Source organism: Sciurus carolinensis, chromosome 8 (genome assembly GCF_902686445.1).
Source record: "Sciurus carolinensis chromosome 8, mSciCar1.2, whole genome shotgun sequence".
In the NCBI taxonomy this organism is placed as follows: domain Eukaryota; kingdom Metazoa; phylum Chordata; class Mammalia; order Rodentia; family Sciuridae; genus Sciurus; species Sciurus carolinensis.
In genome coordinates, this window is record NC_062220.1 from 82,110,351 (window position 1) to 82,131,184 (window position 20,834).

Sequence of the window (20,834 nt, forward strand, 5' to 3'; positions counted from 1 at the left end):
TGCCTTCACTGGCTGCAGGATAAAAATATTTTATCACTAAATCTCATCCCACAAAAAGATCTCAATCACTGTAAGACAGTATTAGAAACAGTATTTTTATAACCTATCTGAAAAACGCAAATAGCTGGAACCACAGCTTGTTTTTTTCCACTCACAAAGAAAATGACTTAGAAATCCTCAAATGTTAAGTATTTATGTGTTATATAAGTGAAAAGAATAATGCATAAAGTAAATTTCACTTTTGCCATAAGCATTACTTACCCTGGTAGAATTCATTTAAAACAAATTACAAGCTTTGAGTTACTCACTATGGAGCTGAGAACTGCTCCATTTTCATGGCTATTTACACAATTAGACTTTTAATGTGACGAATGATGGACAATAGCTGGGTCATATGGCCAGGATGAAGATTTCCCTTGATGGCTCTTACTTGTCAATATAAATGACAGCAGAAAATGTCCCCTGGAGGGAAGGGAAGGACCTTCTGTAGATTTTCACTGAGAAAAAAGTCAATGACATGAAAAAAGTTTGGGAAGGAAATTAAATTATCTGCAGTTATTATTTCTACATTCTTATGGAGTAAGATAGCAATGTGTAATTGAGAGATGTGAACTTCTCAGCACTTAGTACCTAGCACATGACCTTCTGGGAGGTACATTCCTTTTATTAAAAAGAAAAAAAAAAAAAAGAAGAAGATGTTATCATAGGTAACAGCCAGTGTAGGAATCAAATTTCCTGACTCTATCCCCAGGACTGCTAGATTTTGGTGCAACACTGAAAACAGCATATGGCAAGTATTCTTAAGGAATATTTTAGTACCTATTAGGGATGACTTTAGCTATGAATGCAGTTTTCCTTTTAATTAGTTGATCAACTTCTAATATTTCCTTTAGCATTTTAACACTTCATACTTAAAAACATCTATGGATTTCTTTTATTTGGCACCTTAGGGGCATAAAGAGAAGCTGTCCCAAAATTATAAATTCTGAAAGTGAATGATGGACAATCTCCTTACCGCACCTCCACTACTGTCTCCATGCATCCCTAAATATAAACTTTTAGATGTTCAGGGTTAGTCAGATACAGGGTTTTTGGTGAATGCATGTCCTGTTGGGGCACCTGGTGATTAGCATAATAGCCTCTGGGCCCTGCCCTGAGTACTGGGTGCCATATATCATGTGTTCATCCGGGAAACAGCTCCCACTCCCCAGAGAACCAAGAACAAAGGAGCTGGCAGGCTTCAGGGGAGAGGCTGCCCAGGCAACAGTGTGTTAAAGACACCCATTAGTTGCCTCAATCAGCTAATTAGCTCAACAAATGCAAAACCTAAATCATTAAATCAAGTGGCCCTATGACTGCATGCTGGCTTCTGATTCAGTGTCACTAACCCAGCAGGGCGAGAACAGAGTAGTTCCACAGAACACAAAATGCTGTCCACACTGGGGAATGAGAATGGGATGGGACTAGACTTTTTTAAGAAAGTTGAGCCCTGCCAGGGAGTTTCAGTGACAAAAAAAAAAAAAAAAAAAAAAATACCATGGAGACCTCTGTGTTTATGCTTTGAAATTTAAATCAATTTAAATATAAATTGCTCTTCCTTTTTGTCATTATGAGAAAGAAATAAAATGTGGGTTTCAGATCTCTGGTGTACAAATGGTCATTAACTTTCATTTGACCTTGGGTGTAGAACTAATATTGAATTGATGCACAGGGTACTCTCATTATATTCATCTAGTTGCCTTACAGAAAACACGTTCCCAGGAGCTGCAATGCTAGAAGCTACTTCTTAGATTTCAACTAAAAAACTTGATTGTCCCTTTAATGCTTCTCCCCCGCCTCTCTGCTCTAAGCCCCAGGAAACTGTTTCTCAGGATTCACCTATGTGAATAAAACATGGGCAATAACAAATAGGAATCTGGGCTGGGGAGATAGCTCAGTTGGTAGAGTGCTTGCCTTGCAAGCACAAGGCCCTGGGTTCAAATCCCCAGCACCACAAAAAAAAAAAAAAAAAAAAAAAAAAAAAAAGAAACAAATAGGAATCTGAATATCACAAAATCATCGTCCTGGAGCACATAAAAAGAACCTGTTCGGTGTATCACCACATTCCAGGGACAGACCATCAGTGTCCTCTTCTCCTTCCCAGAGTCTAATTCTCTACAATAGGAACAAGCTCCCTGTTAAAGTGATTTAATTACCTTTGTCTATTGAGTGTTATAAATGTTACAAATCCTCACTCAAGTGTCCTGTAGCACATTTTTGAAAAGTAAGGCCTCAAAAACCTGGCATTTCTGGAGTCCACTCTGCTGTGATTGCAATTATTTACTCCATGGAAAACAGTTTCATTTACTATCTTAATGGACATGACCATTTTGTAGGATAAAAAAGAAAATCATCTTGCCTTGTTTTCTTATTTCCTTAATTTTAAACAATCTTCAGGGTTAAAGGAATCTGACTTCCTATACTTGATACCCTCAGATTCTTGCTATTCAGAAGAAATCAGCGCAAAGGGTGATTTTCTTTTATAGTATGCCACTGAATGGTTATTTATCATTTCAACTTAATGGCTCTAATTATAAAAGACAGTGTCACGGGATTTTTTTAAAGGCAATTTTCTTTGTATCCCAGTGGGAGAGTTAGGAAAAATTTACAAAGCATCTGCTGCATGCATTTTCAATTATTCCTGAGTTTCACCAGGGCTATTATTTTCTTGATTGTAAGAGTTTCACATTTTCAATATCCTTTAGCTTTACACTACATTGAGAATTACTGTTTCAAGACTCTTAATATGGTTTTAAGCCACTACAAAAAGAAAAAAAAAAAAAAAAAAGATACAACCTGTCAACCACTGAACCGATCACTGCTCGATAAGAACATGCCCTGGTGGAGACAGGATGTGAATGTACGAATCAGTCAGCAAGCAGGGACGGAAGAACTGTCTCTGGGAATGTTCGAACAAGGAATTATTATAGCACTGGAGAAGGAGAGCGATTTTACAGACTCAACAATCAGCATGGTGTTAGGCAAAGCTCTCTCTTCTAGGGAAAACACTCTAGATCATCCATCAATCAGGAAGACAATGCTGTATTGGTTATTTTAGGGGAAAATACATGTTACTTCTCTCCTTTTGATTGACGAATACTAAACAACACATTTATTGGGGGCTGGAAGACATCAGGGAAGGCCTGTGCTAACCACAGATGAGAGTGATGGGCACTGGCAGGGACAGCACCCAGGAGGTGGCAAAGGAAAGGAAAAAAGAACAAAAACAAAACAGGTGGAAAAATTAATTCTGAGAACACAGGTGCACCCTTTGAGGACAGCCTGAGAGTGTCTTGGAAAAACTGAAATGGTTGAAAATATATCACCAAAACATAAGCAAAATCTCTTGATTATTTAAAATACAATCAAAAGACTTATGTTATAAAGTAGCATTTTTAAGCTCAAATGTTCATTATTAGAGCACTAACAGATTAGAGGGAAAAAAAATCTTTTAAGACAAGATCACAATAGTTCGTTAAGAGCACTTAAATTTTTTCAGTAAAAAAATTATCACACAGCATCAGAAAAGTACAAGGAATTTGAGATACAAATAATTACTTATACTAGCAGGTGAGTCTGTCTTCATTGATCCTTAATTTTATCAACAACTACTCTAAAATTCCATGCCCCTGAATATGAGCTGTTTACAAAAGGATCAGAATAAAGTCAAATATGGTGCTATATTTTAAAAAGAATCCGTTGGTTAAAAATGAAAAGAACTTAGAGTACATAAAAGTAGGAGCAATTACATAGATTTTCAAAGGGATTTTTCTTCTAAATGTGCAAAAGAAAAGGCCTTATTGTCTATTATTCAAAGTAATCAAAATTAATTTCATTTCTCATGACAAAGAATGAAACAAGAATATCTTTTATTTGGAATGTGTCGGCTCTGAAGTTGAACATGACTTTTCAATTGTATCCCACCTCAAACCTCACAAATGCCTCATATCAAAACAACCTGTAACACGTGATTCCCCGGCGTTAAATATATGTTCTTGGGAGGGGATTGGAAACTGCTAAATTTTCCTAAAATGTGTTATTGGTGACCAGAGATTATTACTAACAGTAGTCCTAACGAGCTGGGACTTTACCTAGGTTACCAGGGTGATGAAAACACCCACACCTGGTCTAAGGGTGCACCATGATCACTAGGTCCAAGGGGTCGCCTACTTGAATGATCTACACAGAGTCCCGTCTCATGGCAATTGATAGTAACTGCATTGCTGAGATCATGCTACCATTATAAATGCCTCTGTAAGCTTGAATGTAGGATTCAAAGATGAGAGAACATATATTCTTTGAACACAGAATTTGAAGATGATAAAACAAACTAGAACCTATAAGACTAGAAGAAACAATTTAACACTAAACACTGGCTTCCTTTTCATCTTTCTAACATAATAAAAACAATGCTGTTTTCTAAAAGCTAAAACTAAACACAGTAAGTGTAATCATTTTACACACTTTTTAAATTTATTCCTGGGATTTGAACTCAGGTCCTTGTGCATATCAGGCAAGCATTCTCTCACTGAGATACATCCCCACTCTATTTTAATTTTTTTTTTTTTTTTTAGTTTTGAGACAGGGTCTCACTAAATTTGCTCAGGATGATCTGGAACTTGGGATCATCCTGCTCCAGGCTCCCAAGTAGCTGGGAATACAGGCATGAAAACCAAGGCATCCAGCCATTTTATACATTTTTATATTATATATCTCAAAGAAAAACACTAAAATATCTTTATACACAAATAACACTTTAACCTAAAATCCCTGACTGGTTCATCCTAGAAACAGAAAAAACAATGCTGTTATCCACAACTCGAAAAGTTTGAGTTTTCACATTATTCCTTCCCATTCCCAGTAACAAGAATGTTCAATGGGAATTCTTCTTCACAAGTGACATCTTTAATGTCACAATGCTGAAACTTATTTGCCAAAAATGGGAACATAGCTGTAAATGATAGTACTTGGGGAGGAAAACAGGTTTACTTGCTGTCTGCAGACTTCAGCCTGTGTGGGGTTACTTCCACTCTGAATCTTGAGGTTGGGACAGTGCAAACAATCCCTCCTGCAGTGGCACATGCTCTTGCCTGTGCTGCAGTCCTTTTTCCCTTCTATTGGTTTTCTTAGTGGAACTGGGTCTGCCAAGCCTTGGTTCATGTGCCTTGTGTGGCCTGGCATGACCTCTCCCCCTCCCCATCCTGCCATTGTCCTACTGTTCCAGACAGGAGCATTTCATCCTTCCAACCAGATCCCTCATCAACCCTTCTGCAGGGCTGCCCTGACAGAGGTCCTCTCCCACAGAGATTGTTAAACTGCACAGATTCTCCAAGCCAAGAATCTCCCTTTTTTGTTTTCAATTGTTTTTCTGTCATGTACACATTAAAGAATCTTTTTTTTTTTTTTTTTTTTTTTTTGCGGTACTGGGGATCGAACTCAGGGCCTTGCGCTTGCGAGGCAAGCACTCTACCAGCTGAGCTATCTCCCCAGCCCCACATTAAAGAATCTTAAATAAAGCAGTTCCAAGGTTGGGACTAAGTAAATGAAGGTAAAAAGTAAAAATATTAATATAATTACATATTAGAACTGGAAGATACTTCCACATTTACTGGATTCTATACCAATCCCCACATGATGCAAATTGAAATCACTTAACTAAAGTCACAAAGACGTTTGATGACAAAAACAGACTGCAGAACCCTTTTAATCTCCCCAAATTTGAATATGCCATATATATAGGTTTAAAACACTTAACCAGCCAGCTATGGTGGCACATGTCTATAATCCCAGCAGCTTGGGAGGCTGAGGTAGGAGGAGCATATGCTCAAAACCAGCTTCAGCAACTTAATAAGGTCCTAAGCAACTTAGTGAGATACTGTCTCAGAATGAAAAATAAAAAGTGGCTGGGAATGTGGTTCAGTGGTTAAATGCCCCTGGGTTCAATCCCAGGTACCACGCAACCCAAACCTAACAAACTTGGGGCTAAGCAGACAGAGTGAAATTTAAACACTGCCAGGGACATTTACCAATATAAGATTACTGGACTTCCAAAACAGAAGCCCACTGTGGCACAAATTTCATAGAATTGAAAGACAAATGGGAGTTAAACATTTGGCCTTGGAGTCCCCAGAAAGTGGCAGAAACACATCTGTCAAGACACTTATGAGGTAACTAACATTCGCATTGGGATAAGCAACACAACAAAAATAAGAGCAAGAACTGTTCATTTTTGTAAATCTTGCAAGGCCTTCAGATGTTCTTTACATCCACTAAGGTTAGCTCGAGGAGAAGAAAAATGTTTAAAGGCACATCCTAATGGCCTCTTAGAAAATTACAACAAAATGGATTTTTTACTAAGCTAGAGTCTTGAATCATTCATAGAACCTGTATTGATTGGCAGTCACTTTTATTTCTATTTGCACCATGAGCTAAAACTAAAACTTTTTCTTTATACTAATGCTCATTTTAATAACCCTTTGCAGTCAGACATAAATCTGGCATAACCACCTGAGCCCTAATTAGCCATTTTACTGCAAGACAGAAGATACTAAGGTAATGAATTCCTCTGTCAAGCTCCAGATGTGCCAACTATCACTTTAATACTTTTTTATTTGATGTATACCAGCTTCTATTTCCTCTCCCTTAAAAAAAAAAAAAACAAAAACAAAAACAAAAACAAAACAAAAAAACTCAACATAGTTTTAAAAAACAAGAAGCTTACATAGAAATCCTCATACTGCAGCTGGAACTCTAATTAAGGCTGTGCTTAATGGTTCTGTATTTTATCACCTCCTAACTTCACAATAAGTTTTCTTTTTTCAGACAGCCATTGACCCATTAATGCATTTTATTTATGAAATACATGTTGTGCTTTAAAAACAGCAGGGGCCAGATTTGTCCTTGCTCACTATCATATTCTACAACGTAAGAGCATATGGCAGGGCCTGACTAGATGTGGAAGGAAGGAATGAATATAATTCTGAGGACTTAGGCTCTCTTGTACCTTGCCATTATTACTTTTCATGTCAACTGAAGTACTGAAAATATAGGGTAAAACAGGTGGGTACTTCTAGAATATGCATATCTGAATTCTCTGAACATAATAATACATACTCTTGGTTATTTTTACCTCTAAGTTGTTCCCTATTTGTTGTGGCTGGAGGGTGTATGAGAAAGGATTATTTTTGCTTTTCTCTAAAATAATCTTCTTTGTCTACATTAATTTTCTAAACAACAATAACAACAGAAAATCCATTATATTTCATTAAAGTCAGGGACAAAAGAAGAATGCAACTATTATTGATATTATCTACCCTTATGTTACAGGACCCTCACTAATGAAATAATAGAAAAAAACAAGGAAGAATACAGATTGGTAAGAAACAAAGCAGTCCCCACTGATAGGTGATACGTTACATAGAAAATCTAAGAATTTTAAAACAAGCTACTATAATTCATTTGAATTTAACACTTGTATGAGACACAAAATCAAGAATTTGCATATAGAAAAAAAAAGAAAAAAAAAGAAGAAAAGAAAAAAGTCCACTAGATAGATAATAAATGAGGATATTGGCAAGCAGATTCTAAAGTTTATGTGAAAAGTGAAAAGACCCAGAATAGCCAAAGCTGCACTGAAGAAGAAGAACAAAGTCAACAGAGTCAAAGGCCTGACTATATGTCATTTCAGAATTTACTATAAAGCTATCGTGAGCAAGACAGTAAGGGATGGAGTAAAAGAATAGACAACTAGATCAATGGAACAAAACAGGCAGCCCAGAAGTAGACCCACACAAAAGATAGTCAACCAATCTTTTTTTTTAAAGATTTTTCATTTTTTTTTTAAATTTGTTTTAGTTTAATTTTCCCTAGTGCCCCCCCCACCCTATTGTGAATTAGCATCCACATCTCAGAGAAAACATTCAGCATTTGGTCTTTTGGGTTTGGCTTATTTCTCTTAGCATGAATGAGTTTCTCCAACTCCATTCATTTACCAGCAAACGTCATAATTTCATTCTTCTTTAAAGCTGAGTATATACCACATTTTCTTTATTCATTCATCTCTTAAAGGACACCTAGGTTGGTTCCATAGCTTAGCTATTGTGAATTGAGCTGCTATAAACATTGATGTGGCTGCATCACTGTGGTATGCTGATTTTAAGTCCTTTGAGTATAAACCAAGGAGTGGGATAACTGGGTCAAATGATGATTCCAAGTTTTCTGAGGAATCTCCACACTGCTTTCCATAGTGGTTGCACCAATTTGCAGTCCCATCAGCAATGTATGAGTGTGCCTTTTTCCCCACATCCTCACCAACATTTGTTACTTGTATTCTTCATAACTGCCATTCTGATTGGAGTGAGATGAAACCTTAGAGTAGTTTTGATTTGCATTTCTCTAATTGCTAGAGATGTTGAACATTTTTTCATATATTTGTTTGTCAATCATGTATCTTCTGTAAAGTATCTGTTTAGTTCCTTAGTCCATTTATTGATTGGGTTTTTTTTTTTTTTTTTGGTGTTAAGTTTTTTGAGCTCTCTGTATATCCTAGAGATTAATTTTTTATCTGAGGTGAACAGAGTTACTTTAGATTATGTAGAGGAAAGTGAAAGGAGGGAAAGGGGTATTGGGGTAGGAAGGATAATAGAGTCAAACAGACATTATTACCTCATGTACATATATGACTGCATGACTGATGTGATCCTACAATATGTACAATTGCAAAAATAAGAAATTATACTCCATTTATAAATGATTTATCAAAGTGCATAAATGTATTCTACTATCATGTATAACTAATTAGAACAAATAAAAAATTAAATATAAAAATTTTTTGGCTTAGTTTAGATGCACACAATACCTTTACTTTATTTATTTCTTTTTATGTGGTGCTAAGGATCTAACCCAGTGCCTCACATGTGCTAGGCAAGCACTCCACCACTGAGTCACAACCCCAGTCTGTCAAGCAATCTTTTATAAGAAGTAATATAATGAAGAAAAGATTGTCTTTTCAACAAATGGTGCTGAAATAACTGATGCCAAAAAAAAAAAAAAAATGATCTAGACACAGACCTGTATACATCACAAAAATGAATTCAAAATGGACAACAGACCTAAACGTAAGACATAAAACTATAAAACTCCTAGGCAATCACATTGGAGAAGATCTAAATGATTTCTGCTTGGTAATACCTTTTTAGATGCAACACCAGAGGCATGATTCATGAAAGAAATAATTGAAAATGCAGATTTCATTAAAATAGAAAACTTCTGTTTTACAAAGACATGGTCAAGAGAATAAGAAGAAAAGTCATAGTCTGGGAGAAAACATTTGCTAAAGGCATATCTGATATGGGATTGTTATCTAAAATAAGCAAAGAACTCTTAAAACTCAAAAAGTAAATGAACAAGTCAATTAAAAATAGACAAAATATCTGGACACTTAAGCTTACTGAGGAAGATACACAAATGGCAAATAATCACATAAAAGTGCTCAGCATCATATATGAATTAAAACAATGAAAATATCCTATAGGATGTACAAGCAAGCAGTGAATCCCAATCGGAGCTGTGGGCTTTGGGTGATTATGATGTGTTAATGTAGGTTCATCAGTTGTAATAAACATACCACTCTTGGGCAGTCTGTTGATCGTGAGGGGTGCTATGCAAGCATAGGGACAGGATGCACATGGAAACTCTCTATACTTTCTGCTCAATTTTTCTGTGAAGCTTAAACTGATGTAAGAAATAAAAACTACAAAAACTTTATTGAAAGAATGAAAATGATGAGATATTACCACACATCAATTAGAATGGCCCAAATCCAAAACACAAACAACATCACATGCAAGTGAGGAGGTGGAGCAACAGGGACTTCCTAATTACAGGTATAGCTACTTTGGAAGATAGTGTGGCAGTTTCTAATAAAATTTAACATATTCTGATACACAATCCAACAATCACACTCCTTGGAAGAACTGTGAACATACCCCACAAAACCTGCAGCAATGTTTACAGTGGTTTTATTCAAAAATGCTCAAATGTGAAAGCAACCAAGATGTTCTTCAATAGGTGAATGGATCAACAGACGATGGGACATCTAGATAGAATATTATTCAGCACTAAAAGTAAGTGAATGATAAGCCATGAAAGGACAACGAAGAACCCTAAGTTCATATTACCAAGTAAAAGAATCCAGTTTAGAAAGGCTACCTATTGCAATGATTCTAACTATAGGACATGTGGAGAAGACAAATTATGGAGACTACAAAATATCAGTGGTTATAAGGGAAACGTAAACAGGTATAGCAAAGAGAATTTTTTTCCCCCAGTGCTGATGAGCAAACCCAGGGCCTCATGCATGTTAGGCAAGTATTTTATCACTGAGCTACACTCCCAGACCAGACAGAGGACTTTCAGGGCAACAAAACTACTCTGTATGATACTATCAGCAGTATGTGGGTACATTCTATTATATGTTTTTCCAAACGCATGTAAAGTACAGCATCAAGATAAACCCTAATGTAAACTATGGACTCCAGGTGATAACAGTGTTTCAAAGTAGGCTCATCAATTGCAACAAATGTTCCATTCTGGTTTATGATGTTGAAAATGGGAAGACTACATATGTGGGTCAGGAAGTACAAGAGAACTCTATTCTTTGCATTCAATTTTTGCTGAGAACCTAAATCTACTCTAAAAAATAAAGGCTATTTTTTAAAAAAGATTCATAAAAGACAGCCTGAGGTACTATTGCAGAATGAGAAGAGGACGATTTAAAATAAAAGAATAAATAGTTCTTGTGTAACCCAAACCACAAGATAATCCAAAAATACATCAAACGAAATTGTGCAACTTTTAAATGGAGAAAAATTTTAAACAGTATTGAAGAGCTAAACAAATGGAAAGATACCCTATGTTCCCTGGATGGAAACATTTGTTATCTCAAAAAGATTTGAGATAATAAATGAACACTTTTCTATAAATTGAACACTTTTTTTTTTCTTTATGGTATTGGGGATTGAACCCAGGGTCTCAGGCATGCTAGGTAAGCATTCTGCCATAGAGTTACACCACCACAAACACACTCTTAAAAATCCTTATTGAGATTTTCATGGAATTTGACAAATTTAGACTGATAAGAACAAGAAAACTAAGAAAAGATTTACCTTTCCCCCTCACTTACTCAAAAAAGTCTTATTATAAAACTCTGGTAATTAAAACAGGATACTGTAGCCACAAGGGTAGGTAAATATAACAATGGAATAGAGAGACCAAAAATAAATCTGAGTGTACATATGACCTTCAATATTATATGATGAAGTTACCATAACAGGTCACTGGCAAAGAATTCAATGAATTTTACTGGAGTAACTGGCTTAACATGTAAAACTTGATTTCCACATTACATCACATATATAAATAAAGTCCAGATGACTTTAAGTTTCAAATGTGAAAGAAAACTTTAAAACTGTTCACACTTGGCTATTGATCTGGCTATTCTACTTTTATTAATTTTTACAAGAAAATAATTGGAAAAGAGCTAAAAGATCTATGTATAAGAATATATGTTCAGGTCCTTCTATTATTCTTTAATGAAAAAAGATTCTTAAAATCTAAATGTGACATAGCTGCTCAGTTCACAATAGCCAGATTGTGGAACCAACCTAGATGTCCTTCAATTGATGAATGGATAAAGAAACTGTGGTATATATATACAATGGAATATTAGTCAGTCATAAAGAATGATAAAATTATGGCATTTGCAGGCAAATGGATGAAATTGGAGAATATCATGCTAAGTGAGATAAGCCAATCTCAAAAAACCAAAGGACAAATGATATCGCTAATAAGTGGATTATGACACATAATGGGGGGTGGGAGGGGTTAGTATTAGGGTTAGAGTTAGGGTTAGGGAGGAGGGCAAGAATGGAGGAAGGAAGGATTGTATAGAGGGAAAAGAGGGGTGGGAGGGGTGGGGGGGAAGGGAAAAAATAACAGAATGAATCAAACAACATTACCCTATGTAAATGTATGATTACACAAATGGTATGCCTTTACGCCATGTAGAAACAGAGAAACAACATGTATCCCATTTGTTTACAATAAAAAAAAAAACCTAAATGTGAATCCCAAAATTAATTACATAAATTGTATAGTATATACAGCTAATAAAAATGATGATGCAGATCTATATTATTGACATAAAGATTAATTCTATGACAAATATTTTATATATAGTTATGGAAATCAAGACCATTGTATTCATGGAAATCAATGGAATTCACTTAATAGAACAGAAGAGAGAACCTAGAAATACACACACACACAAGTAGCTTACAGAATTTTCAACCGAAGTGCAAAAGCAATTTAATGGAAGAAAAGATGGGGTTTTCAACAAATGTCGTAGCAATTTCAGAGGCTAAAACCTCCCCCCAGCAGGGTCTCACACATTCTAGGAAAGTGTCTACCACTCAACTCCACCCCGCATACTGATCTTTTGCAGTACCCTGTTCACACTGCCCTCCCTCCTCCAAACCCAAGATGGCCATTCCATGCTTCCTTTTCTCCACCACCTTCATAATGTCCAGTCCCTGTGTCCTCAAGAACAGCTGAATGCACAAAGGAAGTGACATGACTGTAATAAACTAACTCACGCTAAGGCATTTTTGATTCAAAAAGTATCTGCGAGGTAAGCAAATCTTAGAGCTTCTAACTGGAAAAAGAAAAATATATATAATGCCTGGCCTATGTTAAGACATTTTTGTGCACTTTACTTCCTTAAGTTTTGCCATCATTTTGATTTTGTCATAGTCTTTCTGCCCCAAATGTCTTATCCTAACTTAACTTTACACAAAGAAGTACTTCCTTTCTGATTTTTATTCCATTCAACACTGACTTCCTCCCTCCAAACAGGGAGGAATGACACAAGATGCTGCTTTCTGCCATTTCTCCCTAAGCAAGCATTTTTCTACTTCAGTGAGTCTCTATTTCATATTGGATTTCAGCAGAGAATGTTGTTTTCTCCTTTGAAATGTATTTGAAAGCCCCCTTTTCCTTTCCACATATTACTTCCATAGATTATATCCCACAGGTAAGAGGAATCAGATCTATAGAATGAGTTCTATGAAAAATTTGTTTTGAAATGTCATTAAACAATTAAAATGCTTTCAGAAAAACTAATTTTAGGTTAAGAAAAGTATACAGTCTTAAAAGAAAAGACACCCATTATACTACTTATTGTTCTCTATTGTCATGATATGTAACGCAAGGTGATTATTTGCTTTTTTTATGTAGTTAGATTCCTTTCAGGGATGCAATGAACTACAAACTTAGTTTTAGTTTATCCTTGAAATCTGAAATAAATTAGAGCAAAGCAGTGAAATTTTACCTTAAAGAACTACATATAACATCATGTGGTAGAATGAATCCTATTAAAAACAATGGTGACACTTCTTTGCATCCTACACCAAAGCATTCAACTGAGATGCATTCAACTGCACACTTACAGGTGATATGTGAAATATCCACAAAGAATTATAATCTTCCCTCAGCCCCATAAGAGACTACTCACCAGATTTCCTTGCTTTCAAAGCAATAACAGCTGCTAGCTCTCTCTGCACCTAATAAAATATTAGAGAAAAAATCAAATTAGATGAAGAAAAACGTAGCTACCAAAGCAGTACTTTGATTTCAGATATGCAACCCCAATTAAGACCAGTTGCAATGAGGCCTAAGTTTATGCCATCACTGTTTTTTGCTCTTAATACATGGAAAAGTCTCTGCATAAGAATTATAGGCCAAAAATCTGGAACAATCATACTGAATTACTTTTTTTCTAAATCTAGTTGCCAAATGTATACATTGTGAAATATTAATGTAAATATGCTATATGTACTTCAAAATTAAAACTATGTAACATTCAGAAATAATGCAAATATGAATTAAATTATTAAAATATACATGATATCCTGACGAAGATATTAAATATTACTTATCCCTCAAAGATGCTAGTTTATGTACAAATTCTAGAAACATCGAGATAGTTGATTCTGACTTAACTGAACCTTTGCTCAAATGCAGTGAATGTCCACTGCAGGCCTGACAGGTTTACAGTAACCATTTGAATAATACAGCACCAGAAACCAAGTGTCACTAACTCACCGGAGGTGCAATGTGAATATACAAAATGACCCTTAATATCTCAAGTGTTTTAAACCTGTTTATCTTCCAAATTTTTTAGAACTGACATGCCTTCTTGTCCCTCCCACTGTGAAAGCTTAAATCCCTCCTTAAACACATTCTCAAAGAGGTACATCAAAGACAAAAAACATAAGCAAAGTTGCTTTCAAAGATAACATGAAGATAATCTTTGTGAACTCTATGCTAGGTTGCAATAAAAAAAAAAATGCCTGAATGAGTAAGGTCTTCCCCTTTGCCACACAAGCTCTGGAGCTCAGAAGCACGTGTGTGTTGAGTTATTTTGGAGGTGGTGACAGTGGGGAGTTGGGGAGGGTCATGCAGCTGAATATATTACGATAATAACACTTCAAAGGGGGAGTACGGGAGTTCAAGGTTAAGTTGCAGATTTGCTATTCAAATTAATTTAATTTATATTCATTTACTGGAAGGTGAGAGCAGCAATGTGCTAGACTCAGACTCCACTCAGGACTGCTTTCCCAGAGGCCAGGGCGTCCTCACCCCAAGGGAGGCAGCTTGAAGTGCTTTCCCTGTGTGCTGATGTGCATGTCATGGAGAGTGTGTCTTCATGATTTAGCTCATCTTTGATGCTGTTCTCTCAGGACAACTGTACAGTAGCTAGAAGGTAATCATTCCCTGTCTCTCCAACACTGGGAGTTTGAACTCTGAAAAAGCTCACGGCTGGAAAGTTTACTGTTAAGACTTAGGGGGAGAAGAGGACAGGATGGGAAGGTGGATGGAAGTCATGAGTGACCAGAGCAAAACCTTTATGAATACGAGGGTGTATATTCCAATAAACAAACAAGCAACACAATTAAAATATCATTTTGATTTTGTCATAGTCTTTATACCCAAAAAGTCTTATCCTAGTTTAACATTACTCAAGAAGTACTTTCTGATTTTTAAAACATTTTTTAATTTTATTTGTTCTTATCAGTTGTACATGACAGCAGAATGCATTTTTACATTTTGATAGGTAATACACAGAGTGCATTACCTATCAGCATGTATTTATAAAGGTTTTGCAATTCAGCCAGACCTAAGGAACTTAGTAAGACCCTGTCTCAACATTTGAAAAAATAAAAATAAATAAATACATCAGAAGAGCTGGCCCCAGCACCCACCCCCATCCCTCCATAAAAGAGTTGGGCATGAAAGTAGGTGGTACAGTACCCCTGAGTTCAATACCTAGTGAGGAAGGTAGGGCAGGGAGGAGAAATGCATGGTTGTTAATTTGTCAGGAAGAATAACCCTCTCCTACCATGATCTATAACTCCTTTCTTATCCCCATAGGGCCAAATGAACTGCAGAATTCAAAATTTCATAAAGGCATGGTTTCTACATCATACCATCAGTGAGGTCTGAAGCAGTAACTTGTCAGACACGTGAATGTTTCTGCAATGCTTATGATTCATATCAAATGGAATAGAGGAAGACTAGAAAAAGCCTCAGGTTTTGATATCCAATATGTTCAGTTTCGGTTAGATTTTGCTACCATGTAAGCTATGAAATACTTTTGATTTTCAGAGCTCTTCCATTTCAGAATTGTGAATGTGGGAATGTAAACCTCTGCTTACTTTACACTAAGTTTCTCTCCCTCATTTTTCTCATGTTTCCTCCTGTCCCACAGTTATTTAGTCACTACTTCTTGTCTACTAAGTAATACTTTCTTTAAATAGGTTGGATTTTCATCTATTCCATTAGTTCTTAAACCTGACAGTACTTAGAATCACTTGGGGAGCTTGAAAAAAATACTGATACACCAACCCCAACTCTCTGGGGCAGAGGCCCGGGTATCAGTAGAAGCTGTTTCCAAACTTCCCCCATAACTATAGGTTGCACCTGGGGCTAAGAATCACCACTCTGTTCCACAAGACAGAGTAGTTTCCCTAAGACTCCATATTACAATCTTATGCTCATCTCAACTGACAATCAATCTTTATTTTTTATTATGCTGTCCTCTAATTTAATTCATTTGTAAAGGAACATGGCCTTTGCTGTGGCTTAGAGATAAAATTATGCTATAATCCAATCAAATGATTAGATTCACTTACTACATCAGCAGGTTGACAGACTCAAGTACATGGAAAATTGCAAGGAAGCTTTTTACAAAGCTTCAACTTTAATTTAAAATACTGTTTACTCAATACACAAAGCAACTGTATAATTCAAAACACATACAACTGAGGGCATACTTGCCCTTGTGAATATCAATAGAAATAGAGAATGATTAAGGGACTGATAAGACATATCCCCAATTTCACCTTCTCCCCAGTGACACAGGAGAAACTACAGTTAGAAACACGCAGAATATTTTGGCTTTCTATCTTCAATAACCAGCAGGATAAGGAATACTAGATATCTATGCATAGAAGAATGAATTTAGGTCTCTATCTTTCACCCTCCACAAAAGTCAAATCAAAATGGATAAAAGACTTAGAAATTAGGCCAGAAACCTTAAAATTGCTATAAGAAAACTGGATCAACACTTCAGAGGGGCAGGCACCAACTTCTTCATCAACACCCTTAAAGTTCAAGAAATAAAATCAAGAATCAATAGGTGAGATGTCATCAAATTAAAAAACTTCTGCACAGCAAAGGAAACAAAAAAGAGAGTGAAGAGGGAGTCTACAAAATGGGAAAAATCTTTGCCAGCTACTCCTCTGATGGGACTAATATCCAGAATATATAAAGAGCTAAAAAAAAACAAAAAATAAAACCTCAGTGCCAAAAAATATACATAGCCCAATCAATAAATGGGAAAAAAAGCCTAAATAGTAACTTCTCAAAAGAAACACAAATGGCCAAAAAAATAAATAAAAAATTGTTCAGCATCTCTAGGAATCAGAGAATTGCAAATCAAAATTGCACTAAGATTTCCTCTGATCCAGTCAGAATGGCAAACATCAAGAACATGAATAATAAATGCTGATGAGGACGTGAAGAAAAAAGGTATACTTTTACTTTGTTGGTTATACTGTAAATTAGTATAAGTGTGGAAAGCAGCATGGAGATGTCTCAAAAAACTAGGAAGGGAACAACCATATAACCCAGCTATCCCACTCCTTGATGTTTATCCAAAAGATCCAAAATCAGCATACTATAGTGATAAAGCCACTTCAATGTTTTAGCAGCACAATTCATAATAGACAAACTATGGAATAATCCCAGATGCCCATCAATAGATGAATGGATTAAGAAAATGTGGTATATACACATAATGGAGTTTTACTCAGACATAAGAAGAATGAAATAATGGCATTTGCTGGTAAAGGGAGGGAAATTAGGAGAAAATCATGGAAATGAAATAAGTCAGACTCAGAAAAATCAAAGGTTGGACATTTTCTCTCCTGTAGAGGCTAGAGCAAAATAAAGGAAAGAAGGCAGTTGGGGAAGAGATCAGATATCACAAAGATAACAGTGAAGATCAATGCAGTAAAAGAAGGAGAACCAGAGGGAGAAAGGAAGGAAGGGAAAGGGGAAGATAAATGGAATGAATTTAACAAAATCATGCTATATGCATATGTAAAGATACCAAAGAGAATTTCAGTTCTATATATATGTAAAAGAAAGGAAGTTTCATAGAGTAGAGGAAGAAGGCTAGTGGAAGGGAGGAGGTAAGGAAAAGGAGGGGAAATGGGGCTTAAAATCAAATTGCTTATATGCATGATTTTCTCAAAATGAGCCCAATTACTATATGTAATTATGATGCTCTAATAAAAAATATGTAAAAAATAACCAGCAAGACTGATCACAAAATAGCCCTGAAAGTCAGGGAGAATTAGAGCCAATCTCATTTCCAGCATTCTGTCTTCTTTCTTCCCTCGCCCTTTCCTGGGCATCTTCAGTCTCAAACCCAACTGCTCACAAAGCTGTTTTGCATCAAAGCTAAAACTCCAGAGGCAACAGGAAGTGTTAAATGCAACTTCTGAGTACTAGAGAGCATTGGATGGAAGAGGTTAACTGAGAAGACATGAGCAGGCTTCCTGGAAGAAGAGACCCTTAAAAACAAAGCGGAGAGCTAACAGAAAGCTAATGAAGGCTGAACAGAAGAAAGTTATGAATACTGGAACATCTTAGCCACCCAAAAGGTTTTCCTTACAAACTAATTTTAAGTAGAACCAACAATTCAAAGATTTCCTGTAGGTTTTCAAAAAATGTAGAAACATTTAAATTTTGATACTGTGATAAAAATGTTTTGAAAACATGGAGGCACTGCTGGGTATGGTGGCTCATGCCCGTAATCCCAGCAGCTCCGGAACTTAGGCAGGTGGATCAGTTCAAACCCAGACTCAGCAACTTAAAAAGACCCTAACCAACTTAGCAAGACCCTGTTTCTAAATGAAATATAAAAAGGGCTGGGGATGTGGCTCAGTGGTTAAGAGCCCTGGGTTCCATTCTCTATACCAAAAAACAAAACAAAAACTATAACAAAAAACACATGAAGCCCCTTTTCTAAATTTTTAAAATTAAATAAAAGAAAAAACACACCCCAATATTCTTCAATGTTTTATTCCCAAACATACTAAACTTTTAAACCACTATAAAATCTTAAGCTACTATAAGCTTTAAGAATTCTAGAAAAAAATAAATAAATGTGCTTCTTAATCCCTGTCCTTTTATATAAGACACAAACTCAGCAATGAGGTGTTTGGACTTTTCTCCTATGAAGGAGGTGCACAAGCTGAGTAGTCATTTTCTTTGTTTCTCAGAGGTCTGTTTTCCTATTTGCAGGCTCATTATTTTATTCTGAAGGACTAATATTGCCACAGTTCTGACACATAATCTTGTGATTAACTGTTCATGCCAACCAATAATTAGAAATTAAGAAAGTTAGATGTCTAGAACTACTATTTTCTTTTTTAAGTTTTATTTAACAAATATTTGTTTCTCCAATAATTTTTGTCACCATTTCAAAGAGGTGTTTATTAAGTATGTGGGGATGATAAAATACATTTATGCTTACTCATCTGTTTCAAGGCAATTAAGGATATTTAAGAATCTCTCCTATGGATTATTTTGTTGAATGCACACACATAGCTTATTAGTCTTATCATGACTAAGATAATAACTGATCAGTCATTCAAAGCCTAACATATGTAGATGTGGTTTGAAACCAACAAAATGACCTGGAATAAAGTCCTTCACTGAGATTTTTAAAAATCTGTTATTTAAGTCTGCTCCATGAACATCTAATTTGACAGAGGTTCTCATTAAGGCAAGCACAGTGGTGCACACCTGTAATCCGGCTACTCAGTAGGCTGAGGCAGGAGCATTTCAAGTTCAAGGCCAGCCTAGGCAAATCTAATGAAACCCTGTCTCCAAATAAAATATAAAAAGAATTGAGGGTACAGTTCAGTGATAGAGGGCTTACCTAACATGTGCCCTCAAGGCCTAGGTTCAATCTCCAGTACAGGGGGAAAATAACCTGATGGGTTTAGTTTATCATAAGCATACTGCAAACTAACAACAGAAATGGGATTCTTTAGAATGGATAAGAGTGTTTTCAGGAATATTACTAGAGGAATGATATTCAGGTTATAAAAAAAAATGGATTCCAGAAAGATAAATATCTAGTGGAGGTATCTTTGTTTTGGTTCAAGAGCTATAGAATATCTACAGGTGGGCAACCAGGAGATAGTCACCTCCTGTAGCTAAACTTGATGGACACAGCAGTCCTCATTTACCTTGTCCTCCTTACACAACTGGACACTGCCAGTCATTCCTTTCTTCTTAAGCACTGGGGCTCTGTAACCTCATATGCTGTGGGCTTTTCTCCTTCTTCCCTGACTACTACTTCTCTTCTCCCAAGGATCCCCTTTTCCTTTGCCTTTTCCCCACCCCAGTACCACAGATTGAACCCAGGGGCACTCTACCGCTGAGCTACCTCTCCAGCCCTTTATATTTTTTATTGTGAGATGGGATCTTGCTAAGTTGTCCAGGCTGGTCTTGAACTTGTGATCCTCCTGCCTCAGCCTTCCAACTCGCTGGGATAAGAGACGTGCACCACAGCACCTGGCTCTAATTATAAACTTTGATGTTCCTTAGTGATCTCTGTGGGCTCTTTCAGCCCTCCTCTGCTTCCATTAACTCACACGGCTTCCATTAAATCCTTGACTCCAGTCCAGACCTCTTGGTCCCCAGAGCCCAATGTCCACCTACCTTCTGGATCTGAAAGTTCCACTAGTAACTCAAACTCAACATTTCCAAAGGTGAAGTCATTTTTATATCGCTTCCCTCTACCTTAAAAATCTGCTCTGTGTCCCATATATCCAGTCCATGAATGGTACCACCAGGCACCCACAGTCTCAGGTCAGGAAGCGAGATATCCCTGATTTAGCTCAGTCCACCACTTCTTCCCACGCAGACCACAACCTCTAAGTTATCTCCCTTCATCCCACATCATTCTTTATTCTAGCCAAACTAATAACCCTAAAATATAAAATTTATGGGCTCACATCTCTTCCAGCAAATTCTTCAAAGACTTCTCCATGATACTATGACAGAGTTCAACATCTAATATGTTTTTTAATATTTTTCTGATCTGTTCTTCACTATCTTCTCTATTTCTATTACTCCTTTCAAAATCATACTCCAGC

At 36.3% G+C, this 20,834-nt stretch overlaps 1 protein-coding gene across 2 annotated transcripts in view; it reads right to left on the reverse strand.

Moving 5' to 3' along the window:
• Rapgef5 (Rap guanine nucleotide exchange factor 5) overlaps nt 1-20,834 on the reverse strand; it is a 230,673-nt gene that overhangs the window by 137,264 nt on the left and 72,575 nt on the right. For both annotated transcript variants that reach the window (XM_047562082.1, XM_047562081.1), the window contains exon 7: nt 13,610-13,658. In XM_047562082.1, coding sequence (XP_047418038.1) covers nt 13,610-13,658 — 49 coding nt within the window. The remainder of the gene's footprint in view (nt 1-13,609; nt 13,659-20,834) is intronic.